The 26,973-nt window shown below is 33.3% G+C and overlaps 2 protein-coding genes across 4 annotated transcripts in view; one reads left to right on the top strand and one right to left on the bottom strand.

Annotated features, from left to right (window-relative positions):
• Positions 1–26,973, top strand: part of Nos (Nitric oxide synthase) — a 314,945-nt gene that overhangs the window by 114,634 nt on the left and 173,338 nt on the right. The window contains exon 1 of one of the 3 annotated variants that reach the window (XM_089634921.1): positions 6,493–6,664. The exons of 1 other annotated variant lie outside the window; for it this stretch is intronic. Coding sequence is in view for 1 of the 2 variants with exons in the window: in XM_089634920.1 (XP_089491046.1) it covers positions 16,515–16,559 (45 nt within the window). In the remaining variant the exon portion in view is untranslated. Of the gene's footprint in view, positions 1–6,492; positions 6,665–16,481; positions 16,560–26,973 lie in introns of those variants that run through there. One more of the 3 variants, XM_089634920.1, reaches the window with a different exon arrangement.
• Positions 20,360–26,973, bottom strand: part of LOC149421599 (cilia- and flagella-associated protein 299-like) — a 29,623-nt gene continuing 23,009 nt past the window's right edge. Inside the window, exon 4 of the mRNA XM_089634683.1 lies at positions 20,360–20,530. Within this exon, the coding sequence (XP_089490809.1) occupies positions 20,360–20,530 (171 nt within the window). The remainder of the gene's footprint in view (positions 20,531–26,973) is intronic.

Raw genomic sequence — 26,973 nt, 5'->3', positions numbered from 1 at the left:
ACAAACACACAATCCGATTCTCGCAAAACTCTTGAAAATATTGCGTATTACTTGGTAATTGTACACTGAAAAAAATGTAGTGCTTAATTTCTGATGTGTCAATCACAAATACACAATCCGATTCTCGCAAAACTCTTGAAAAGATTGCGTATCCTTGCTAATTGTAAACTGAATAAAATAGTGCAGTGATCTTTTGGTCTTTTTAAAAGTGGCTTTGCAGTATGCCCACATTATTTTTTAGTTGGTAAGATACTTATTTTTGTGAAATTTTCTTAAAAGATAATTCTTATTTCGCAATGTGTAAAATCGTTTTGCCAACCTCCATGGACGAGCTAATTCCCTGATATGAGCCAAAGGGTCACAGGTTAAAGCACGTAGAGGGCAAACATAAAAAACACGATTTAAGCTAAATAATAAAAAGGAACATAAAAAATGCCAAGTTGTCGTGTTTCGGGAACCAATTTAAGGCCAATAGGGCCTTGAATTTCCAATACAAATCTGTTTCACCATGATTATGAAATTCAAATGGGATGGCGACATAAGATGTCAGGCAAGTGTAAGAGAGACAGAGCGCGAGCTAAATGGTCTAGAAACAAAAGGTACCAAGTCACTGGCGATATTTGTTTCTATTTAAATCTATAAAGAAGGCATTTGTAGTTTTATTCTTTATTCTATTGTTTTATAGCCTATGTTCAGTGATTTATTATCATATTGGGCATTTCGTAGTCCCACTGTCTTTAACATTTAAAACAAAGAAACGGATACAAATAAAGTATTTTTATGTAAATACCGCACATGTGTCCCAACTTGAGATGATTTTTCACAAAAAGGCGCTATAAAAATTATCCATTTATTGTTATTATGGTATTAACTGCTCCCTGTTAACCGGGGCCAGTGAGACTATGCTATTCCCATAAAGGAATGGGGAGGGAAATGCGACGAGAAGGAGGTGGGTGGGTAAGTACCTGGATTTTCAGATCCGGTCACCAAACATGGTTAAATCCATTTCAAGCAACGTTTTGAATTCTGATCGGTGGTTGCTAGTGCGGTGCAGAGAGTATCCACCACTCTGAAAGGTGTCGTAGACAGTGGCGGTTCGTGGTCTTTTTAACAGGGGGTTCAGAAATTCAAGAGAAGATAAACATATCTAATTAAAATTTACTTACTGTTGTCCTTCGTCAAATAGTCGAATACGGCAGCAGTCACACAACTTAAATAAAGTTAGTGGGAGGGGTACCTACATATTATTGTTTTTAAATCACTTTACACTAGACACAATTATTAGATAATGAGAAAAGTTTTATAGGAATTAAATTGTTTAATGTTTTTATAGCACTCAATGTAGGTATGTTGCTAATTATTAAACGATTTCAATTTGAAATCCGAAAGAATACTGGAGATAGTGGAGATGGAGAACTGAACTGGAGAAGACAAAACACAAAATTGCATAACTAGCGACGACAATGGGGCGTTTGCCGAAACTTTCGCAAATATAATTGAGGAATATAACGACTTATCTAAAAAAAAAAATACGAAAACAGTAATCAAAATCGGTCTACTTCAATAGGTAGTAGATTTACAAATGCCATAAGCAATCGGTTGGAGAAATGCAGAAACAAGAAAACAAAAATATGTACAAAAATGACTACAAAGTTAAATACCATAATATAACATAAAAAAATAACACTTAACTTGCATCCCTATGGTTCAAAGGTCAAACGTCGGCCGCGAAGTTCTCGGGTTTCTTCGGTTACATTCGTCAATGTTCGGAGGTCACGTGATATCGTAACGCGTGTTCGACGCACACAATTTGTCTTATTTTTGCAAAGAAAGACCAAATTTTGTATATATCACCGTCATAGGGTCTGTACCGGCTAAGATTATTTTGTATGAAGAGTTTGGCGGGGATTTCAACTCGCACAAACTTGGAATAGGTATCGTATTTTTCGGTGGCGCGGGTTTTGAAGGCGAAATTTTAATAGCGCGCTATCTATAATGTGCTTATATTATTATAAAACAAGTTTGTTTTATTTTCTCATCTTTTTAATGGGGGTTCGCCGCACAAACGCACTTTAGAGAAAACCGCCACTGGTCGTAGATATACTATAATAATAATATTTTTTTATTTCACTATGTGCTGCATGTTTATACTCTGGGCCTTACTGATAAGTTTTTAGTAAAATTCTTTTGGTCGCATCTAGGAAATAAGCTTTTATTTCTTTCTTGCGTATATCGGGATTCGAACCCACGACAACCAGATTCAGAGTCGAAGAACTTACCGCTCGACCACGGAGCCCGTCAAGTACGCGCAATGTTATTATTACAGCCTATTCTTTAATATTTATGGTTTCAAACAAAATTTTGTAAATTTGTCCCTAATTTATTTATTTATTTATTTATTTATTTATCGTTTCTTTACATTGTATCTTTTTTTTTAAAGTTATAATTTTTAACCTCACTAGGACAAGCCTGTGTTGAGGTTATTGTAAGAGGGGTTATTGCCACGAGGGCAGTAAGTGTAGTAAATAAAAGAACGGAGAAAATGAATTCCATAATCTGATAATATTATTACTCCAGCGTCTGGACGGTGTAGGCCCTGTGATTGGTCAAATTCAAATTTTGTTTAAATAAGACTTTAAAGATTAAGACACGATTTCATACTGAAATAGAATCGCCACATGTAATACGATATTTCTTAAAAAATATCGTTTCTGCTCATACAATTTTTGGATAATATCGAAGAAAATATGTCTTAGAAAGTTCATAATCCATTGGATTAATTACATTACAGTGAAAATTATCCACAATTACGTGATTACGTTTGACGTTTGACGAAAAAAGCAGGCGTTAATTCAATATGGCCGATACCCGATACGCATCGTGGCTATAGGTGGCCGACAGAGCGCCCCTCTGGCGGTGAAGAAACGAATCAAATGACTGGCGCGTATATTTAAATATGCAAAATTACTTGAACATCAGCGTTTAATAATAAGATTTCTTCTGGAAGTTTAGTTCAACTTTGCAATGGCATTTTTCATTATTATTTATAATTTTTTTTTGCTTATTAATTACATCTGATTTTATATTGACATGTTTTCTAATTTCTAAAATTTCTAAATTATTTATTTGCGATGCTTTAATCCTGAGTGAAGTATTTTAAGACCTGAATTTTTATCGAAAGTGTGATTCAAAAGATGATTTGCAAACTCATATTCACTATTTCCATTTAGAACCCTGAGATGTTTTTTAGTTCTGACTTCAAAGTTTCTATTGGTTCTACCTTTGTAAAATAAATTACAATCTAGCCCAATTGAGTTTATAAACTCCTGATTTTTTTGTTTGATTTTCGCAATCTTTATTATTACGAATATATTTATTCATTCTGTTATTAGTGTAAAACGCCGGTTGAATAGTACCAGGAATGTTTATATATATAATTTTAGAAGTGTCGTTATCCACAAACAGAATTCTACGCCATTGTTTATTTATATCTTAAGAACTAGGGTAAAAATACCGTTTGAAGATAATATGTTTAATTATTTTATTTAGTATTTCAACTATCAATTTATTAGAATAACCGTTATTAAATGTTATTTGTCTTATGAATATATTGTTTTATGGTTATATGCAAAAAAAAATTTCAGGTCTTAAAATACTTCACACAGGATATACAGCATCACAAATAAATAATTTCGAAATTTTAGAAATAAGAGAACATGTTTATAAAAGTAGATGTAATTAACAAGATTTTTTTTTTATAAACTCTCTTTTAAATATTTTCCCACTTAACTGGTCTTTCATATTGTAATTCCTAATTCTTATAAACCCAGCCTACTCTTACCCCTCCCCCCTCCTTCCACTTCTTTTTTCCAATTGTAATCTATATTTAATTTTTGACTTCGGTGTATACTTCGTTCATGAAACATGTATTGGTTGTATATAATAAAGTGAAGTTAAAAAAGTTATTTGTTTTTTAATAAAATAAAGTTTAATCGGATAACATTATTTTATCTATTTCCATTGTATATCAATGCATACGTACATAATAAAATGTAAACATTATATTTATTTATTAATTGGACAATTTGCATGGCGCCGCTTTTGTGAGATATCACCTCAGGGGCGCTATATTGTAATAATCTACCTTTATATATAGATTTTTACTCTCCTGATGAAGGTGTATATATAATCTAACTTTAAACTTTATTAGATACAGTAACAGTTTTAGGTAAAGAATTACTACCAGTTGGAGTAAAATTCACACCTTTTAATTAAACCGACTGCTAATCACATTGCACCATCCCACCACCCTCCTTTTATCCATAAACACGGGTACAATTAATCAATATGTAATAATGTATTATTTCAGTCAACTTTGTTGTAACTATCTTTAATTGTTGTGACAAACTATACGATATTGATTCAACTTATAGACATTGACGGTTGTAACACATATTTAAGCACTGCAAGTCTCCTATGAGCAAATTATATTAGGTACCATAACAGTTAATATCAGTTGTAGACATGTAGTCAATAATAGTGTTTCATTTGAAATAATCCATCACAAATACGTAAAATTTCATTTATTCAAACAACTGTCATTCTTATTATGCCTAAATTGAGCATGTTATTATTCATTAACTCCTTCCTGTTCCGTGTTTTAACAATATATACTCACCCTCTCTCTGTGAATGACCTAACATCTATCTATTAAATGTAACTGTTGTTAGTATCACTTAAACTGGGCGCAGCCCAACCAAGTGCCGCCCGCAGGGCCTAGCAGCAAAAACCCGCGGAGCGGGTTTTTAACTGCTAGTACAACATTTATTACTACAACATTTAATCAACATGAGAACTCTTTTAATTGATGACAAATAACTCAGGCGTGTGCTACAACCGAAGGTTGAAAGCACGATGGGTAATTTAAAAATTGCATTGAAAGCGACAATTAGATGGTGAAATTTATTATAAACTAACCTGATGAATGTAATAAAGGGCGCCAAGCGATGCGGTAAGCATTGCTGTTATTTATATGTAGAACGAAGGATGACCAAAGGTAAATTATTGAACTGAGGCGTCATCACCGTTCGTAAATTTTGTCAGCTCATGGTGTGGTTCGTGTCCTCTCTGCTAAGCGATGTTCCGGAAGGCCATACGTTATTACATACGTTGTTTTTTTTCGACAGATTTTTTTACGGCAAACTTGTTAAACTTCATCAGGTTTTCAATGTAATTATCACATTTTTCTTATGTCACAGAATTAAAATGACAAGTCATTAAAATCTAATATGTAAAATGTACACGGACGTTTTAAGAAGATAAATAATATCGGTATAAAAACGTTTAGTTTATGTTGCTAATATTCATCTTGAATTCGTAATTATTATGTGGGATTTATCTTCAAATAATCATTCAGATAGAAATCAAACATTGCTAGTCAAATATCTTACAGAAAGGTATAATTACATTTCTCGGAAATTGGCTTGAATAAATATTTCTTTGGGAATCCACCAAAATGAAGCATTAAAAAAATTATTAAGAGAACTGAGAATTATGTTGTGAGTGATGCAGTGAAGTTGCAACGAATACATAAGTATACAGGGGTGGAATAGAAAACCTTAATTTAGATTTGAGGCCAAAATACTTAATCAAACAGAATAATCAAAAGGTATAGCAAATATTTGGTACGGATATGTGCTATTTCATTCCAATGTTTTAAAGATATCTATTTTTCAAGATTTTAAAAGCATTTTGATGGACTTAAATATAAATTATAAACGACCGAATTATGGAACGTTTGGAACACAAATTTGCCGTATGTAAATTTAAAATTTTAACCCATAAACAATTTTTTAGTATGTTTCATTTTTATTAAATTAATATATCATTATATTTTAACAGTAGATTAGGAAGGATTTTTAGAAAATATTTACCATTAACTATTATAATTAATTTGAGTATTTTGACCTAACATTCAAATTTAAGTCTTATATGGAAAAGGCCGCGCAGCCGTTCCTCTCTTAACAGAATCAGGAAAACGGCGTATTGTGGTTATTTATGAACGCAGCAATGTTATCTTTTACCTTTTTACTAAACGAAAACTTCCTTCAAACCAAATTTGACATACGTGCGAGTTATTGGACAAATCCAATTGAAAACCGCGGGAAGGGAAAACACATTTCTGAGTACTTTCCGTGGAGTCACACTGGAGACGAGGTAAACCCCTTTCAATACGACAAACACTATTGACATCTCTTTCATGTGTAGTCAACTGGAGGTTTTATTGACCATAAAACAGGTATTTAGTCACGTAGGACATTACTTAAAAAACATATACTCTATAAGCAAGGAAACTGACATCTCAGTTCACAGAGATCGCCGGTTAGGAGAAGTCATTTTCAATACGAAATAAAGTTTCACTACATCAGTTAACAGAGTTCGCCGGTTAAGAAAATATTATTATCTCAGTGTGTTGTTGATCTGTGAGATGGAGTCTGCCATTCGCACGTGTCCCTTTAGCGGTGCGAGTTCCGCTCTAAATAAAGTCAATGGAGACAGTTCTAGTGATGTGGTCGTTAAACTAGTGCAAAAAAGGATACGTCTTAGGGACGTGAGCAGTGGAGAAACAAGCGATGATTTTTTGCATGCTCGCCACATTAATACGGTTAGTCATAATAATTAAATTATCATAATTATAAATTGGTTGTTTTTAAGCATTATTGTATTAAGCAATGTAGCTGTGTATTAGTAGTAATTGTGATAATTATAGGTTACCACATATAATAACGCGGTTAGTTATTATTTTTTTTTTTTTATGTGAATACCGCAATTGCTAGCTCCGACTGCTACCAACCGCATCGAGCCAGTGAGACTATGGCATCCCAAATTGGGGTATGTTGTAAAGCTAAAGGAAGTAGGGAGAGGAAGGAGATGGGAATAGAAGGTGGGAACCTATCTGACTATTCAGATCTGGTCACCAAACATAACTAAAGCCATTTCGAGAAACGTTTCAATTCGGAATGGTGGTCTTACACCAAGGCGAACTGAGAGTTTCTTCCATCTTGGAACGTGGCGCAAATATATATTATATTATTTTTAAATGATTAAATTGTAAAATAACACAAATCAGTTAAACAAAATTTACTTTCGCACGCCGGGATTTTAGTCCCTCGACTGTGAAGGTCAATATCAAAGTTATAATGCATTATTAAATATATTCCGAACGCGTGAAATATGTAAGATGGCTGCATTAAATAAATTGTTTTTTTTTTTTGTGTTTTTTTTTTATTTTAATGTTCGTATGTTTATAATGTAAATTATTGTTTTTTTAATGTATCAATTCTGATTGTTGTAATGTTGAACTTTTGATGTCGTTTTTCATGGCATTATTCCCCAGTCCAGTGGCTCACAGTCCACAAAGACTGAAAAGTTGTGCACACTTAGAAATATTTTTCTTCAATGATTTTTAGAATAGGCCGACAACGGCAAAATACAGCATAAAACATACGTTATTTATCACAATGGTGCTGCAGTTCTTTCTTACACACTTCATAATAGAGTTTGAAAGAACTGTTAAAAATATGACAAATTATGGAAGTCTGTCTGCTTCCCCCGAAGGAAAAAAGTAATCATTATCATACTACTATAGTCTCCCTCACACGAATGTCGTTGCCATCGCCGTGCCGTCGCCGCGCCGTCGCCGCGCCGTCGCCGCGCCGTCGCCGCGCTGTCGCCGTGCCGTTGCTGCGATAACTATAGAATCTACCTTTCAAATTTTTTTTTCGACATTTGAATATTTTTGTTCAATTTCGTAAAAGTAATTGAAAATTGCTCTTAATTCGGGCACAAGGACACGCCCACGGTATACTTCTTTCTGTTGAATAACAAAAGAACAGATACGATATTTACAGATACCTGGGAACCCACTTATTTTAAAGTTTGATTTAAAAATGTATAAACAGAGTTGCAACTGTTTTTTTGTATATACATATAATTGGTACCTATTTGTAGTTCTTCATATTTGCGCATGTTGCAAAATTAATCAATAATTATTTGTATCATTACTAATAAATAATTTTGAAAAACAGTAAATAGGTATTTTATTACGCAATGAATAAACAGTGAACGAGCTCTGTTTTGAATGATTATTTTTTTTTCTTTTACAAAAATACCTTTTAACCGTTGGGAAGTATTTGAGTTTTGAGAATTTATGAAGCTATAGCTTCATAAATTTTACTGATTTTGAGTACTAACCGGGAACTAATAGTTGTTTTCCACTCAAGAACTAAAACGAACTTTTTGTTTTAGTTCTTTGTTTTATAAGAACAAAAACGTTACGCCATGTTCCTCACACCTAAACACACAAGAGGCGAAAATAAAACTTTTGATTATCATAATAAATGATTTGTTTTCCTCAATAAAGCAAAACCAAATTAATATTGTACCCATAACAGTCTTGTATATCCAGTTATCTTAGAACAATTTAATGCAAATAAGATATTCCGACAAACGATTATTTTTATGATGGAATGATAAAATTTGTGTTCATTATCGAAATTTCTACAAATGGGTGTGATTATTGCATAATTGAATAATTGCATCAAAATATATTAAGGTTAACGAAATGATAACTTACGATAACACAAAACACACATAATAAAAACCAAGTGATAAAAATTTTTCGTTTTGCTGTGGCAAAAAAAAAGACCTTGATAATTGACAGGAAATACTCAATGACTAAATAAAACTGTTCATTTTCTATTTAAAGGAAATACAAATAGTGCTTTGGTATGAGAAAGGAGTTAAATACAGGAATATATTAATTGAAGGATTGCATCCATTTAAGCCATTGACTTAATACGACATTACATCAATGGTTTAAGCACATTTTATAACTCACTTTCACATTTTTACATAGCCCAAATCAGAAGTTAAATATTATAATGCGGAAAACAGTGGAGGAAATTAATCGACTGACCAGTCAAGGTTAACGAAATAGAAAAGTATTTTTTATTTAGCTATTAAATTATACATTATATGTCTAGAGTATATCTTTTCTAAAACGACTATAATATTATTCTATTACCTACGTACTAATATTCGGACTTTACAACATTGAGAAAACACACGACTTGTAGCTTCGTTAACATTAAAAAGAGTTTAATGAATATTTTACAACCCTTATATTGTTTGGTATGGCCGATAAATTAAGCCTAAAATCGTTTCAAATTCTCGTATATTAGCCATGAACTAAAACTTTTTAACAAATAATCTGGTTTTAGCTTATAAATACATATTGGGGTATTATATACCAGACGTGGCTGCAAACACAGAATATTGATGGCGTTGCATTGTTTTTATCCTAGTATATCTGCTACAGCACGATACAGACCTCATGCCTGTGTTGTAAATTATTTCCATTCTTTTAACTTGTGTTTTATCGCTCAGATAAATTACACATGTGGTATGCTACAGTGGTGTTGTAGACCAATACACTTGTATTAAGGTCTAATTATCCCTTTATCATAGTTAAGAAGTTAACTTTTATTACATTTGTTTTCAGTTAAGTGTGACCATTGTCAGCAGAAATAAATTATTATTGATAATGACTGCGTTCTAAAATTTCTTCAAATTCATATTCACTTCAATATTTACTAATATGTACATGATTCATACTTAGGACGCGTTGTTTCATAGAAATCGAACAATTCATCCAATTCGAAAGTTGATTTTCAAGTTCTGCGAAGGTTCTATTCAGGTTCTGTCAATATTTTAGGTTTGTGAAATAACTGGCCTATCTTTATAGACCTTTTAACATCAACTTTGAAATTGGATGAATTGTACAAATTTTGCGATACAACCCATCTTTACTAATGATTCCCATACTCGAAATGCACATTTGTTTTAACCTCCTTCATTTTTTTGGGGGTATTCCATATGGCTTTAAAAATCACAATATTTATAGTTGTACTGGGTGGTCCGAACCGCTGTGAATACAACTGTTAAGCGTGAAGACCACCGACCGCAGCCGCCGGTGTTTCCAATATAGAAATTTGAGGCACATACTTTGTGGTCACCCTAATTTTCACTGTTTGAATATTATATTGGCTTTGGTTCCACAAATATTTAGTTTGTAGTGATGCAATATTTGCCGATAAATTTTATGATGGGATGACCGATGCGAACGTCGAAAAATATAACCTTTCAGGAGAACAAAAAAGTTATGCATTATTATTTTATTAATGTTCTAGGCATCTATAAGAACCATAAACTATGAAACTTATTCTATGTATGTAGGTATAAATATCAGAAACTCTTTCGTCACTGACATGAAACTCAAGTTAGTGATGTTTTCCTTGGGCATCCCCTACTTCTTCATCAACGAGATTTTTGAAAAGAGTTTCTAAATTTTTTTAACTCTTAAATCGGTGGAGCTCATATTTTCATTCATTTTATATTGAGCGGTTTTCAAAGGTTTTCTTAATCAAGCATAATCCATATACAGGAGGCCCTGAGGAAAATAATTTTCTTCGGGGCCTATCTTTGGGGATGTTATGTGGAGGGTGTTTTTACTATGTCAAAGAGTCGCCCCAAACTAGCCTCTACCGATCTGGCACGCCACGCAGTTGGTGGGTAGGCGCATCCCGAACACACCTCACCCGATGAAACCACTTGGAGTGACTTATGGCAGAGGTTTTGGTTTTCTAATAAATGGTTAATATAACTTTTCTTGTTTTTATAAAAACTTAAAAGGATATCTATCTCAAAACTGCATAGCTCGTGGTAGAAAGGACGTTGCGTGCTCGCAAAAGTTGCGTTGAGATAGAAATTTCATAGAAAAATCTCGGTAAATTTCATCAGGATAGAACAAAAGTTTTTGCTGATTCATAACAAACAAAAAATCATAATACGTAATTAAGAATTAATTTGACTTCTTTAGTCCAACGTTAATAAGCCTGCAAAAGTGATTGGTAATAATAAATATTTAAATATAATTATCTGCTATAAATTATGGATATATCAATACTAGTCCCAAACAGAGCTCGTACGTACGTCATCGACGATCGTTCTATTCCTTCTCACGCGTCTCTCGTCGTGTTATTTCGAAAAATACAGGAGATACTAGAACGATGTCACATACGATCCCGCCCCGTGACTAGTATACTAACCTAATAACTTGCATGGATTTGAAATGATTATTTTGATAATTTTCTAAGATATAAGCACATCGATTACCATCCCCATCGCTCGTGTGGACGGAAGGACGGATGGTCGTATCGGTATAGGAAATGATGTGGTTTATTTGTTACTTCGCAATGCGTGTGAAGTGCTTAGCGTTGCAACCAAAATAAGAAATCTAATTTAAATAATTTCAATAACATTGCAGGTCAGTTCTGTTATGAAAACCGGTATAGTAAATTATTGCAGTTAGTTAATGAGTGCTACGAAAAATGCACTATTAATGGAGCGTTCCAGCTGTGCCTAAAATTTGATCATTTAAAATCTGAATAATAATATTATTAACCTACTTTCTGAACACTTAAATAATTTTTCCATTTTTTTTTTAAATATTTCACTCTAATCAAGGTCTCACCAATTATTTTATGCCTAATCACGCTTCGGATAATTGATTAAATAAACACTCAGTTAAGTTGAAAGTTTTTAATGTTAATATTCCCGTTCAGAAGGTGTTCACAAATGATATCTAAGTTGTTATTTGCATCACATACTCAATTTAGATATCGTAAAAACTACTTGGTAACCGATCTGCAATTAAAAAAATACCCGGTTACTATTGATTAACCCTTCAGGCGCATATTTACCTAAATATTTCTTAAACATGCTCTAAGAAAGTCGGAGAATTTATGGATATTTTCGCTTCTCAATAAAATCCAAATAAATAGGATATTTCTGAATGAATCTGAAAACTGTTTTAGAAAAGTCATAAAATACGCCTTCATATTTTATTTTTAAGAATAAAATTAAAATAGTATGAATGGTGAATGGTGAAAAAAGATATTAGAACAATAACACTCTCGAGTGGTACAATATCATATTTCTGAATGTATCTGAAAACGGTTTTCGAAAAGTTATAAAATACGCCTTCATATTTTAGTTTTAAGAATAAAATTAAAATTGTGTGAATGGTGAAATAATATATTTGAACGATAACACTCTCAAGTGGTACAAAATCATATTTCTGAATGTATCTGAAAACTGTTTTAGAAAAGTGATAAAATACGCCTTCTTATTTTATTTCTAGAAATAAACATATAATTTGAAATGTAAATATTTAAAAATTTATAACATTAAAACAAAGTTGTAAAAATGACTCACCTTACGGTTTTTCACCTAAACCCCCAACTAAAATTACTGATGGCAAAAAATCACGCATTTTACTTGAAAAATGTATTATAAACATTAATATCAGCACACTTTTTTGTCATTTATTATAAAAATAATTCGGTAAAAATTCACAATTATTCTGTGGTTAGCTTCTATTTTTTTTACATAAATGGTGTTTTTTTCTCTTTTCTAACGCCATTTAGTCCATATTTCTAACTATGACGGTAAGGGAGACAGAACGATTTCCATCAGATCATTTGAACTGTTCTTAAAAGCTAACAAATTGATGTTTGTTACCAAAACCGAACAAATTGATGTTTGTTACCAAAACCGAACAAATTATTCTGAGGTGTTAAGGTACTAAATTATATCTTTATATTAAAATCCGACGAAATTACTCTACCCTTGCTCCGGATCTCCACTACGCAAGAGCGGTCGTAAAAGGTACATTATACTGGAAAGGGCTATAATTATATATTTGAGTTACGCTCGATTTCGTTATGTCTTTATACTCTTTTACCGTTTTGTATTACTTAATAATTGACTGCTGGGCGAAGATAGGTAATGAACGGATAGGCCTTATCTGAGTGTTACTGGTAAGGGTAAAAGTAATATTAAGAGACACGATTGCTTTGCGATTTTATGGGGTCCCTTGCGACCCCCTTCGGATCGCGCGTAATTTTTATGGGGGACCCTAGCGACCCCCTTTCGGATCGTGCGTAATTTTTACCTTGAGTACCTACGTGAAAGTTAAAGCATTCAGTACACCACAAAAATGTAACACCTTGAGTACACATTATTAATCAACTTGAGTTAGACCTCGAAAATATACCCCGTGAGTACATATTATTAATTAACATGAGTTAGACCCCGCGAGCAAACATTATTAATATAACCCGGGAAGGCAAGGGTTCTGGATTCGAGTCCTAGATGTGACCTATCTTTTTCTAATTTTTCTGTTTCAAATATTCGTTTAGGAATCGCTAACATTGTCTTCAATAATTAAATATTACAATTTGAGGTTTTACTCATTAAGTTGTTCAAAAAAATAGAGTAAATAGATAAGTTAGACCTCGAAAATATAGCAAAGTGAGTACACATTATTAATCGACTTGAGTTATTCCTCGGAAATATAACCCCGTGAATACACATCATTAATTAACATCGGTTAGACCTCAAAAATATAGCTCCGTGAGTACACATTATTAATTAGCATGAGTTAGAATTCGGAAATAATTATGTTGTTAACATGAAATTTTATCTACGTTTATAAACAGAGTTCAAGACATTATCATTTTATTTCCATATGGTACTTGTATTTTTGAATTTCTTACAGTGATGAGTTTTCGTTATATGCAAAAAAAACCTAATTTGTTTCCGTCTGATTAAAAATATTTAGACTGTCATAAAAACCACTTTGTATACTTACGAATAAGTAAAGAATTCTTGTTAAATTATTTCACAATATGTGAAAACCCGAAACCAAATTGACATTTGATATCAAAGCCTTGCGGCGGCGAGCACTGGTTTGTGACATTTTGTTAGTGAATAGGTAATACAATAATAATGACAATTACGGCTGTCTTGTTTTATCAACTTTAACTATTTCAAGGAAGTATATATATATAGATTAAAATAATACAATAAAAATATTGTGAAAAGTGAAAAAAGATATTTGAACGATAACACTCTCAATTGGTACAATATCAATTTATTATACCATAAGAGGTAAAATTAACTTTTTTTATACTTTTACAGCAGATATCATTTTATTACAACTTTCATTCGAATGTAAACAGTCAAATCAAAAGAACGCGTTATAATGTGTTGCACACAGTGTCTGGAAACTCCTAGTACAAACTGAAAACCGGTGAATCCAAAAAAACATTATTTTTTCGAACAGAGCATTTTTTTATATTTTGTCTATTATTTTCGGTAACATAAGGGTTAAAAAATCTTTGATAGCAGGGTCTATGCTTCGAAACATTTTAAAATACATCAAATGGCTAATAGGAGATCCCGATAATGGCTAATAATAACAACCGATTTTTTTCGATTGGACCCGATTTAATGGGGCCCAAAAAAGTTATACTAAAAAATCGACTCCAAATGTGATGTAGATTCAGTATCCCACTTGTACCATACGTTTCCGGTACCGTGTATAAACCTCGTTGAAATGAAGCAGAAATGAGATTTTTTAGAAGCTTATGTGTCATAGTCACGTATGACTAAATCTCCATTAAGAAGATCCGTTGAAATCTGGGAATGATGATAGCGTTACGAAAAAGATAAAAGATGAATGCAGAAAGTTGTGACAGGATTATTAAGTAATATATGACGTGAAAATGGCCGGAAGAAATAGATTGTGAAAATGTGGAACGATAAAGCTAAACAAATGGTTGCGATGGATCAAATAAATTATGTACGAGAACAAATAAGTTAAAAAAACAAAGGATAATTGAAAGTTTTGGTTATGATATGTCATTTTATCGTTCATACTAATATATTAATAAATTCTTTATTGAGTATTTTTTTGGTGAACCATAATGAAATGCTTACTACCAATGTACATTTTTATCCAATTCTGAAGGAATTTCGTCAGATTCGCACCAAAAATTACAATATGCGTTATGAACAAAGCGAACCTCCGTACTAATATTTACACAACATATTACACGGCGTCCGGAAACTGGAGGTGAAAGCCATTTATGATAAATTTACATAAAATTATATCATTAGTAATTGGCTGACGAACCAGCAGTTCTCGGTGAAAATTTGATGTGAACCGTGTTTCAAGAGGACGATGCATCAAACTGAAAGTGCATTTGTGAATTACGAACGTCTCTAAGTATTAAGATAAAACGTTAGTCAATTTGGAGACATAGAGCGAAAGTCCAGAGAAAGGAGTGTCAGGAAATATATGAAATTCATGCGATTGAAAGAGGATATCGGGTCGCCCCGGTAAGACACGACAAAATCAACTATTTTAATTGCGTCAATTTAAGAGTTGCAGTAACAGAAAAGTCCACACGATATAATATATGATTGTGGGTGCAGAAATTATTATCTGTTACGACTGAGTTAAATGGCGTTCCATCCTATCTGCTTATCTCTGTGGGAAATGGTGATATTATTATGAAAATAAAATTCACAAAACATTAATAAATAACTACCTACTCAATGCCGTAAATAAATAGGAAATTAAACAAATAAGGTAAGGAATTAAAAACATAATATTGTTTACATATCACCCACTAACATAGAATAACACTTGTGCTTTCTATACAAATCTGAATGGAAAAAAATCTTTCATTTAGCTCAATAGCCAAACGCTCTGTCTTATTAACACTCGCATAACATTATAAATTTCCATCCCATTTAAATTTCGTAAACACAGTGGAAATTTAAGACTTGGTTAGGCAAAGATTTGCAACACGAAAGATGCCCACAAGGCACTTCTTGTGTTATTCTTTATTCTGTGCCCACTAAGCATTATTTTCCATTATGTTTATATTACTCCTCCTATGACCACGAGCAATAAAGCTAAATTTATTGAGAAAAGATAAACAAGAAAACATGATATATTTCAAAATTCTTTATTTATATAATATGAATTCTTTAATAACTATCTTACAAATATATATATTTTAAATATGTTAAATTGAACTTTTTATCAGCAGAATAAATAAGATTCTATGGTTTTATCGAAAAATATACTATTTGTAACTTTTGGCTCCTAACTGAGACTATAATACCTACTAATCTAAGTTACCTCTAAGTCGCTTGTTTCCGGCGCGCATGAATTACCACACACCTTGTATTACGCACAACCGCTGGCGATATCGTTAATAATAATGATTCCTCACCTAAGTTTATGGTTTGATTATGACATGCCTCACAATTAGTGTATACAAATAAATAAAAATAGTTATATATATAACACCGCAAAACAGAACCGTTTAGTTCTGTGCGAAAGGTCGACCCTCTAAGTCGATCGCCTAAGTTGAAAATTCTAGTTGAGTTTCGGTTGAACGAGTTCTTAAGTCATGGCTAATCCAGGGATGGTGTGTCCGTTCAGACCCCCTCCAGAGAAGTGCGTAGATACTGTGATGAGATCTGGAGCTCTTCCCAAGAATCCGAATAAGATTCGCCTGAAGAATGTCGACTCAATGGTGTTTGATGTGGATGGACTCAATTCCAAGCATTTGATTACGGTTCGTAAATTTAAATTTTTCAGTACCTAACTAGTTACACGTGAATAATCACGGAATTTATATTGACGTGCGTTGTTCCGCTTTTAAAAATAGCCTGCCAAAGAAATTCATAGTACATTACAAATTTAGAACAAAATAATTTTCTGTTAAAATACATTATAGGTAGGTACCTACGTACTACGTGAGCACTTAATAGCTTGTCTGTATTTAAAAACATTCTTTTTAATTTGAAAGTTTCTTCAAGACATCCGACATCAGTTCCAATTTCGAAAAGTTTACGGAAGAACGTACTCGCAAAGGAAATTACGTTTTACTAGCGCAGACAATATAGAGATATCATAATTAAAAAAAGTTTTTAAAATCAAAAGTAAAAAAATACATATACACGTACTTACATAAATTTAAAAAATTCTGAGAATCGAGCCCAAATCAATTGAAGCCAACTTTTCTGACCATAAAACCACAAATTATTGTGAGAACGGCTGCCCAAATTTCGCACGTGGCGTACTCAAAATATTGGAATTATATATTTTAGAATGTTACACGTATATCACACCCGAAACTATAGTAATTAATAATTTTCAATCAATTTCATTGTTAACAAAAACACAAACACCTCGAAATTAATTAAAGCGATTGAAATGAGGTCAGGTATATAGTTGAAAAGTGTTTGCTTGATTATTCTTGGTGGTTTTAGAATTTTTCTCTTGCTTAATATTCTGACGGGATTTAAAAACGTTTTTTTCGTTTAATTTAATTTATTTGATCTTGAAGTTTTAGTTTAAGCTGACGTAATTAGTTTAGTATAAAAAATATAATGGAATAATTAATGAGTTAAACCTCAAATTATAATAAATTTAAAATTGCTTCCTTCCCCGGCAAGGAGGAGGTCCTGGACCCAGTTCACAGATGGGACTGAATCTTTTTCTGTCTTTTCATATCTTTCATTTGAGTCGTTAATATTGTATTCAATGATAAAATATAATTTTTTTATGCGTTTATTGTGTTTGGTTTGGCGGTGTTCCTAGAAATAGATAGATGTGCCGTTAATATTCAAAGATTATTTTATTTAAAAGATTTGAGTAATATTAAACTCAAAAATTAATATTTTTCAAACTTCATGAAATTTATCGACTTCTTTTTTCGTATGGTGGGGGGTCAGAGGGGGACATCTAGGTCTGTGAGCCATTCTAGGGCCTCAGGCGTCGCCACGTGAACCTCAAAAATCCCGCCGGGGAATGAATGGAGCGGGCATTCGTTGACCACATATTCGGTGTTCTGCACCGCACCACATTCACACATCGCCGACTCTTTAAGGCCCCATCTGTGCATCATGTGGGCACAGCGGCTATGGGAGTACCTTAACCTGTTGATCGCGGATCAGGTTTTGCGAGGCAATGAGAACCCAGGCTGTTTCTTGGTGGGGTCCTGTATGAGATGGGCATTTCCCAAGTTGGCCGTTTGCCACTCAAGTTTCCACCTATCTTCTGGGGTGAGAGGTAATCGGAGGAGCCTCTCTCCTTATATTGACTTATAGTTCCCGTGAGCACTTAAGTCATACGCTCATTATGCTGTCTACTATGTCACCTCATTCATATAGCAGTAACCCGGTCCCTTTTATAAAGTTCACCAGGGTTGTCAGTGGATATGAGGCCAGGACTTCTGGTTTCACAATGTGTCTTCCGAGATCTCATCTTTCCTCTCCACAACCCATTGGTTCCTTAAAAGCCCCGCGAGGGAAAAGGGCCTCATCTCTCTTCTCCACAACCCATTGGTTCCTTAAAAGCCCCGCGAGGGAAAAGGGCCTCATCTCTCTTCTCCACAACCCATTGGTTCCTTAAAAGCCCAACAAAGGAAAAGGGCCTCATCTCTCCTCTCCACAACCCATTGGTTCCTTAAAAGCCCCGCGAGGGAAAAGGGCCTCATCTCTCCTCTCCACTCCTCTTTGGTTCTCTGACGGCCCCATGATGGAAGGGTCCACTTTCCTTTGGTTCCCCGAAGGCCCCACAATGAAAGAGTTCGTAGAGGAGACCTTTATCGACGTTGATTTTTTTTAAAGAAACATGGGCACGTTATAATAACTCTACAACAGAAAAATAATTTAATACAACTTTTATAATGTGGTAAATGCGATAACGTTTTATCAGAATTGAAAAAAATCATTATCATTTTAGACGATTTGTATTCGATAACATTTTATAAAATAAACATTATATAAAATACTGTCAAAATTGCGTTTACAGATTACAAAAACAAACAAAAGGCACAGCACTAATATTAAAGTTGATAAAAGTAAATAGACTATTCGGAAGAGTTTGTAAACTGACTAAAAAAAGAAATCAAATTAAAAATATTTAAAAGCATTTTGATTTTTTGTTTAAGTTCTCTAAAACAGCTGAAGACATGTTATTTGATGTTTCGTTCGCAAAATAAAATTAAAAACATTTAGGTTTATAAATTGTTTTGACATTTATTATTATTATTAGTAATTTGTAGGGCTTTTAAATTTTATATTTTTTATCCAATTCTTTAACATGAGAAATAATAAGTTTGAGCATGACAATAGCATTATTTTTTAATAATAAGCTAATTTTTATAAGACAAGGTTTTATGCATAGCATAAAGGAAAACAAATATTTATAAGCAATAATTATTCGCCCGAAATACTAATACAAATTGAAAATATCTTCCCGTTGGCGGCATTTATTTTTACTCGGGAGATATTTTCAATTTGTATTAGTATTTCGGGCGACTAATTATTGCTTGTAATTATATGACAATGGCAAATAAAAAAATGAATTAGAGTACATAAATAAATGCCATATCTGACTATATAACCTGGCCATAAATTATATTTCGGCTCGCTTATAAACCGTAGTAAAAGGAATACTTGGAAATCTCCCCACATAAGGAAAGGAGTATTACTACGAGCAAAGATGATCCGTGTTATGCATTAAGTATTCACATGGCCGGTCATTTCCTGCAAAGCCTCCTTATGGCGGTCCTTTTGCATACACCGGCAGCAGCTTAATACCCTTCAATAAAGCATCCCTTTGCAGCCGGCGACAATAGAGTTTAGTTTCCTCTCTGGCTGGACATAAAGGATAGTTTCCTAAGGATTGCTCGGCAAATGTTTGACGGTGGGATTTAAAGGATCGCCATTTTATTCTCTATCGCCGAAACGTGCAGTCAGTAACGTAGGACGCTGCAAAACTGTAGATTCTGTCGGTATCATAACAAACTATATTACCGTCGTTCTTGACCTCAAACATACGAGACTTGAGACTGAATTACGTTTGATTTATCTGCTTGGCACGCGAATCTGTAGATTTTGATTCGAAATGAATCATATATAATAGATAACAGATGATAAACAACATTCCATTTCGGGACACAATATAAAAAAAAATTCCAGAAATAATTCTAAAGATAACAATAGACTTGTTAATTATTCCATTAAAAATATTTTTGCCAGTCGAAATTAAATCCAAAAGAAAAAAGTTTTTTCCTTGTCCTCTCGACGGTGTCTTTCTTTGAGGTGAGCTATAAATAAGCTTTAATAATGAATTAACATAACAATAATAATTTTACGCTATGAAACTACCATAACATTGCTAAGAACAGTCTTAATCTTAAATAGTCCATATGGATCTTTTTTTGTTAAAAATGTTTTATTCTGTATTTAAAGGTACATTGTGCCGTACATAAATAATTTTGTTCATAATATAGAGTTATACTAATTTGGTTAAATAGAAAATTACACTGAAATTACATACAGGCGTAGACTTCGTAGCGCTGTTCTACGTCTTCCTGCGTAGCACGTGGTCGTAGAGTTCAGCCTGTCGATAAGCGTTCGAGTAGACCCTTTGTCGCACCGTGTTGGGACCAGGGGGCATCGCGGGGTCTACCTGCATGATCATGCGGTCGTGGCGGTTCTGGAATAGAAGACCGCGGTCTTTGTCCGTGAAAGCCTGGAAGTAAAAACAACATTGAAAGATTTGTGGTTAATACTGCTACCGAAGACAAAGAACACAAATGTATCTAGGGAATGGATTCAAATAAATTTCAAAAACTGTGAAATACGCAAATGCACTATATTCCTGCTACTGAGAGCTCAGCTGTGCTTTTTTATGTAACATATTCTATTAAGTTTATGAGAAAGATGGACATGTTAATCATTATTTATCATCGGTAGGTATTCCCGGTGAATTAGTTATACAAATGTGAATTAACTAGGTCAGATTAGTTTTTCGATGTTTCATAGAAATAAGGCTTGGCTTGGCTTGGCTTGGCTTAGGCGCTAAGCGATTATTAAATTGTATACCGAATACAACCACTCCTTGTCAACTGATAACACTCGATTTGACAGTATTTGAACATGGGAAAATACGTTAGTAAACAAACCTCTGAGAATTTCATGTGTTGCAGGATCCAACTACTAAAAGTGTTACTTTTTTAGTATTTGCCAACAGTTTGGCGTTTTGTTCCAAATTTACATAAAAATGTTCTTTCTATATGTTCTCCTATATTTATTTATTTATTTAACGCCCAGAGGGCTTTTACACGTAGGTGGTACAATTTTAATGACAGTTTTGAAACATAAGAAAGAAATAATCAAAATAAAATTACATTAAAAAATAATATATGCAAGAAACAAAATAAAAAATAACACGAATATAAATTAAAAAACACAGCGATTAGAATGGTTTACAAATATATAACTTCCATTTAGGAATAGTGTTGAAATAAGGCTTTTACGTAATCCACAAAATTCGCAAAGTTAATATTAAATATATCGACATCACCTAAGTATTGGTCTCCCATTGTGTGAAACCGTTGTATTGGGGAGTTCGCAATGTAATTGCGCTTATGTGTGTTGCAGTGGAATAGTATATTTTATCGTGTTTCTATTGTAGGTATTATATATGTGTGTTTATTTATATTTTTTACATTAACCCAACACAGGAGGCCTTGAGGAAAATAATTTCCCTCAAGACCTATGCCATCTTTGGGGACGCTGTTTAGAGGGGGTTTTTTAAGAAGAGGAAGTTCTGGGAAGGAAAGAAGTTTGAGGGGAGGTTAGGAATCTACAGATCAGTGTGTCCTGGAGTGATGTTTTAATATAACCTTCCCATCCTGAACACACCTCACCCGATGAACCCGGGCACCCCTGCTAAATCACCAAACGTAGCGAACCACTCGGGGTGACTTATGTCAGAGGCGTTGGTTATCCAATAAATGGTTCCCGAGGCGAAGGTACTGACGGTAATGACGAAATGCGAAAATTTTTGGATTTTTATTAAGACATGTTCTGATATCGTGACAATGCATTGGTATTTTACTAAAAGTTTATCAGGAAACCTATCAATTTATTTGTTAACGGCCCGCTATCCAGTTTTTAACAGGTTTACGAATAATTTGAAGAGATTCTTAATAAATTAGCAATATTTTTATCAGCAAGTTTTTTCCGTGCAGCATTAGTCTGAAGATGCCCCTAACAGTATGAAACGGGTACAACTCAACAAAGAAAAAAAAACACATTTTACAAAAAAAAAACAACGGACCTGGCATTTAATAAAAATATTTCAGTATTACAGATTAATATTATTCCGTTCATATCGGATAATACAAAATTCTACAGCATTCTTAATCATAAAAATAATAACAATTGGATAATTTTAATAGCGCCGTTTTTGTGAAAAATCACCTCAAGGGTAGTTGATATAAATGGCTATGTAAAATTATTATTTTTTAATGATTAACTAACGTTTTTAAGACAAAGTTTTATGCATAGCATAAAGGATAACAAATAATTATAAGCAATAATTAGTCATCCGAAATACTAATACAAATTGAAAATATCTCCCGAGTAAAAATAAATGCCGCCAACGGGAATTGAACCCTAGTGAGAAATTTAGCACTAACAAAGCCTTTCCTACAAAAATAATGTTGGTTGTTTACAGGTGAAAAAATATAATAATTAGTAATTGTTGATTGAGGTACTAGTACATATTGAATCATTTGGCGGGTTGGAAATAAGCCGACATAGCTCAGTGGATACAGAGCACCTGACCGGACATCAGAAGGCACGGGTTCAATTCCCGTTGGCGGCATTTATTTTTACTCGGGAGATATTTTCAATTTGTATTTGTATTTCGGATGACTAATTATTGCTTATGATTATTGGCTATGTAATAGTTTTCGTCCTGTTTTCTTTACAATATTATAAAAACACCGTTAAACTTCATTACATATGACGTAAATAGACTTAGGCCTTGCTAAGAACGTTTGTAAGTATGTTTGTTTTGATTTCAAATCACCGGATATAATATATATATTAACTTGAAATAAAAACATCCGCACCATTATTCCTATTGAACAAAACATCAGTTTCGTATCATTTCCGCATATTATATTATTTAAGGCAGTTTTTTATTTACACTGAATAACATTAACAGCAACGCTTCGTTTTTTTCGGGTCATTATTACGGAACAACATTAATCACTGAAGGACACTCAAACTTTCATCGGACTAATGACTCTAATGAGCAATTGGAAAACGGAAAAGCGTTTGTAAACCGTAATAAGTTTTGGTATTGTTTTTCAAAATAATGGAGCAATTAGCATTACGAGGAATAAAAAATATTAAAAATTCATACACCAAACATTATTGGAGTTTCAAAACCAGTAGTTTGTAGTGCCGTTCTGGTAATATGGGGTGAATAGAAACAATCATCTGGAAAAAGTTTGTTGAATTATTTCTCCAATTTTGTTAAGAATTCTTGTTCTTATTTTCTTAAGCTCTCCCCCAATGCTAGCCAAATTTGACACAGCTCAATTGTATAATTTTCTCAGAAATTCACAATATTAAACATTTTTGGGTTACTATGCCGTGTTGCGCTTCCTTACATAGCGTTACAGTGTTATCGCCAGGGAAGATGTGTAATTTGTGGTGAAGTGTAATGTTAATCCTCTTAGAGCCGGTATTTCAGTATAATATTTAGTGAAATGAATGTGGTTTTCGGTGTTTAGTTTTGGTGTAACCGTCAAGAACTGGATTTCAAAAACAATCAAGCTTAGACCCATCGTTCCTTATTACTGTTTTTTGTAGATTTAAAATGCCTATGTAGTTAGGCGTGCTCGATATATTTTGGGTCTTCCCAGTATTTCGGGAATAAATCTAATCTGCTTAAAATATTTTTTTGGAATTATTTCATTCAAAAATTGAAACCCATTCCTATTCACCCCACATTAGGTTTTAATAACATAAATTAGTTATGGAAGGTAGAAAATAAAAGCAAATAACAGATTTATTGATAGGTGAGTAGGAGAAAAACATGAAGGTTGACTGTGACATGTTAATCATGGTGGAAAACGATATGTTTAATGGATTATTAATGATTCAACATTGAGGAGTGTCTTTATCTAGCATAGTTGCTGATAAAGAGTGAATTTAAGCTTTGCGAAACGATGAAAACGATTTTATTATTTTTACTAAATAGTAAACATGGACCTAGTTGTTTCGCAGAAATACAAATGTGACATTGTCATCAAAAGGCCGTTCAGCGCAATTTTTTTGACACTTAAAAGGTTCCAGCTTTTGAATAAATTGTGATCAGCAGAAGAAGACAAATATCATGTTAAGCCTGTCAGCTTATTACAATTTATAGTACGCATCTAAAATCGGCGTTTAGCGGGAAAAAAATAAAATGGCGTTGAATGGCTATTTTTCGACTTTGTCGCACATGAATTTCTGTGAATCAAATGAGCCTTAGTCTTATCTATAAAACTTTTAGGATTGCAAAAACGTTAAAAAATTATTTGTAATTAAACTAGCATTGGAACTTGCAAATAATCAGGAGTATTACATATCTATTTAGATAGCTAATATCGTCACAGTCAGTCGGTAAATCAAAACAATAAAAATGAATATTTCTATGTTTCTCATAAATTCTTTTTCCAAAATCATCCTCGACTCATGTCAAAATCTCGCTAACGCTGAAATCACCAAATTTCCTCGAACAAAACAGTACCCAAAAAGTTTAATATTTGGTTTCTTTTTAAAAATTCTTCAAATACCGTGCGACGTTTGGTAATGCACTCGCTCCGTCCGGGGTTACTTTGCTCGCTTCGCATTTTCGTGAGAAATAATCTTGCCCCAGTGTTACTTTTGTCCCGAACTTGCAGAGGGGGCAAATCCCGAATTATCCCACGAAACTTGATCGTAAAATGTGGGAATTCCCTCGAGCTACTCTCGCGGTTCATTGCTGTTGCAGTATCCAGGCCCGGATAGGAACTTTCAAAAATTCAAATAATGGGATAAATAAAACCATAGAAAAAAGAAAAAAAACTAGAAGTGTCTTCCAAACAAATTTAAAAGGAAACACACGTTCCTTTTAGCCCAATAGTTCCATGCACCTAAAAAGCCATGGACAGAGCATTAGTGCGATTTTGTATGAATGGCATTGAAGCCAAATCTAGGGTAAGGGGAAATTGCCTGGCAGCCATCTTGTATGACTAACTTTTAAACTGATTTGTATCAAAATTGGACTAATTATTATTAACTATTATTATTTTATTTTTGTGATGTTAACGCAGTTATAATGGCTTATGATTTTTTGGCGTATTTCATGAGACAAGGAATGGGATATGTCATTACAAAATTTAAGTAGGTTTTGGTATTTTTCATACATTTTTCCCCACACCCCGCGGCTTCAAATTGTTCTCGTATTGCTCCGTCCAGGGTTTTTTTAGGTGCATGAATAGCTCAGCGCTTTCTCTCACTTACTCTCGCCTAACATCGCAGATCGCCATCTCATTTGAATTCCGTAAACACAGAAGTGTATTGGAAATTAAAACCTCGATTACAATTAGTGGTCGAGGAGTAAGGCTCTCGACCAGCAAGCCAAAGGTCGGGGGTTCAAACCCGGCGTGTGCCAGTATATTTTATTTGATTAATTGGTATTATTTCACAATTTATTCATTTAAAATAATATATAGTATGCTTGTGGCACGTTCCAGAGTAGAAGATACTCTCAGTATCGCCCTGGTGTAAGACCACCATTCAGAATTAAAGCGTTGCTTGAAATGGCTTTAGCCGTGTTATATGACCGGACCTGAATAGCCAGGTACTTCCCTACCTTCCTCTTCCCTATCTCCTTCCCTTCCTCACTATCTCACAACATACTCCAATTGGGAATGCCATAGTCTCACTGGCTCCAGACGGTTGGTAGCAGTTGGGACTCTTGTGCAGTATTCAAATTAAAAAATTGGTTCACGAAACACGTCCACAAGGCATTTCTTATGGTCTTCTTTATTCTATGAAAATGATTTAATGAAATTTTCAAATACCTAATTGATGTGCCGTTCTAGTGTTTTTATATAATACAATATTTTACGTTTTCCTTTTAAAATTTATATGTGGAGCTATTTATTTGTTGCTGTGAGAAATATTTGCATCAAATTCCATAGTAATTATTTTTAAATTGTTTGTTAATTACTGTCCTCATAGATACATGTATTTCACAGATTAAACTTTCGCCATAAGCTATCGTGTGCTTTTCAATACAGCTTGATTCGTTCCAACAATTATTACCTTTGCCGAAAAGTGACAATTTAAAAATCGAACTCTGTATTCGTTGCAGTAAAAAAGTACGATTCAAAAATGACGTCCATTCTTCAATTTATATTGGTTTGATAAGAAAACATTCGAAATTCTTGTATTTTCTTTCTTTTTCATTTTTATGCAAGGCGTGTGAGAAGGATGATAATTATGGAAGGATTAAACTTTTTTTTTCGATGACTTCAAATTTGTTTTGACTATTTTTGAATAGCCAGTTTCATGCAAAATGTATGAGAATAATGATAATTATGAAAGATTAAACATTATTTTTCGATGACTTCAAATTTGTTTTGACTGGTTTTGAATAGCCAGTTTCATGCAAGACTCGTGAGAAGAATGATAATCATGGAAGGATTAAGCAATCTTTTACGATGACGTTTAACTTTGTTTTGACTAGTTTTTAATAGTCAGTAGCCAGATATGTACGAGTATATTGATGGGGTAGGTACTTTACAACCTTCACCTTACCATTGTCTTTCTCCTCACCTTCCTCCACTTTTTTCAAGCCTAATAACATGTCTGTGGATATAAAATCATCTAACACATAAAAAACTTCAATTCTTTTTCAAATTTCCTTGTAAAGATATTATTTTTCTTTGGGCCTAATGCACAATATATCTAGTTCATGTTGCCCCGGCTCTGCAACTGCAACATGCTTTGCCATTGATTTGATGCAACGGGATATAGCACTACTAGCAGATAGCCCCCAACAATAGTTGTAGAACACAACGCAACATAATATAAATAATACGTAACGTCTCCGATATGAAGTGCGGCGCATGTTAAGGAATT

Source organism: Hesperophylax consimilis, chromosome 8 (genome assembly GCF_061612785.1).
Source record: "Hesperophylax consimilis isolate HC1 chromosome 8, BYU_Hcon_1.0, whole genome shotgun sequence".
NCBI lineage: Eukaryota > Metazoa > Arthropoda > Insecta > Trichoptera > Limnephilidae > Hesperophylax > Hesperophylax consimilis.
Note: the sequence above shows the minus strand (reverse complement) of the source record. Positions and strands in the feature narration are given on the sequence as shown.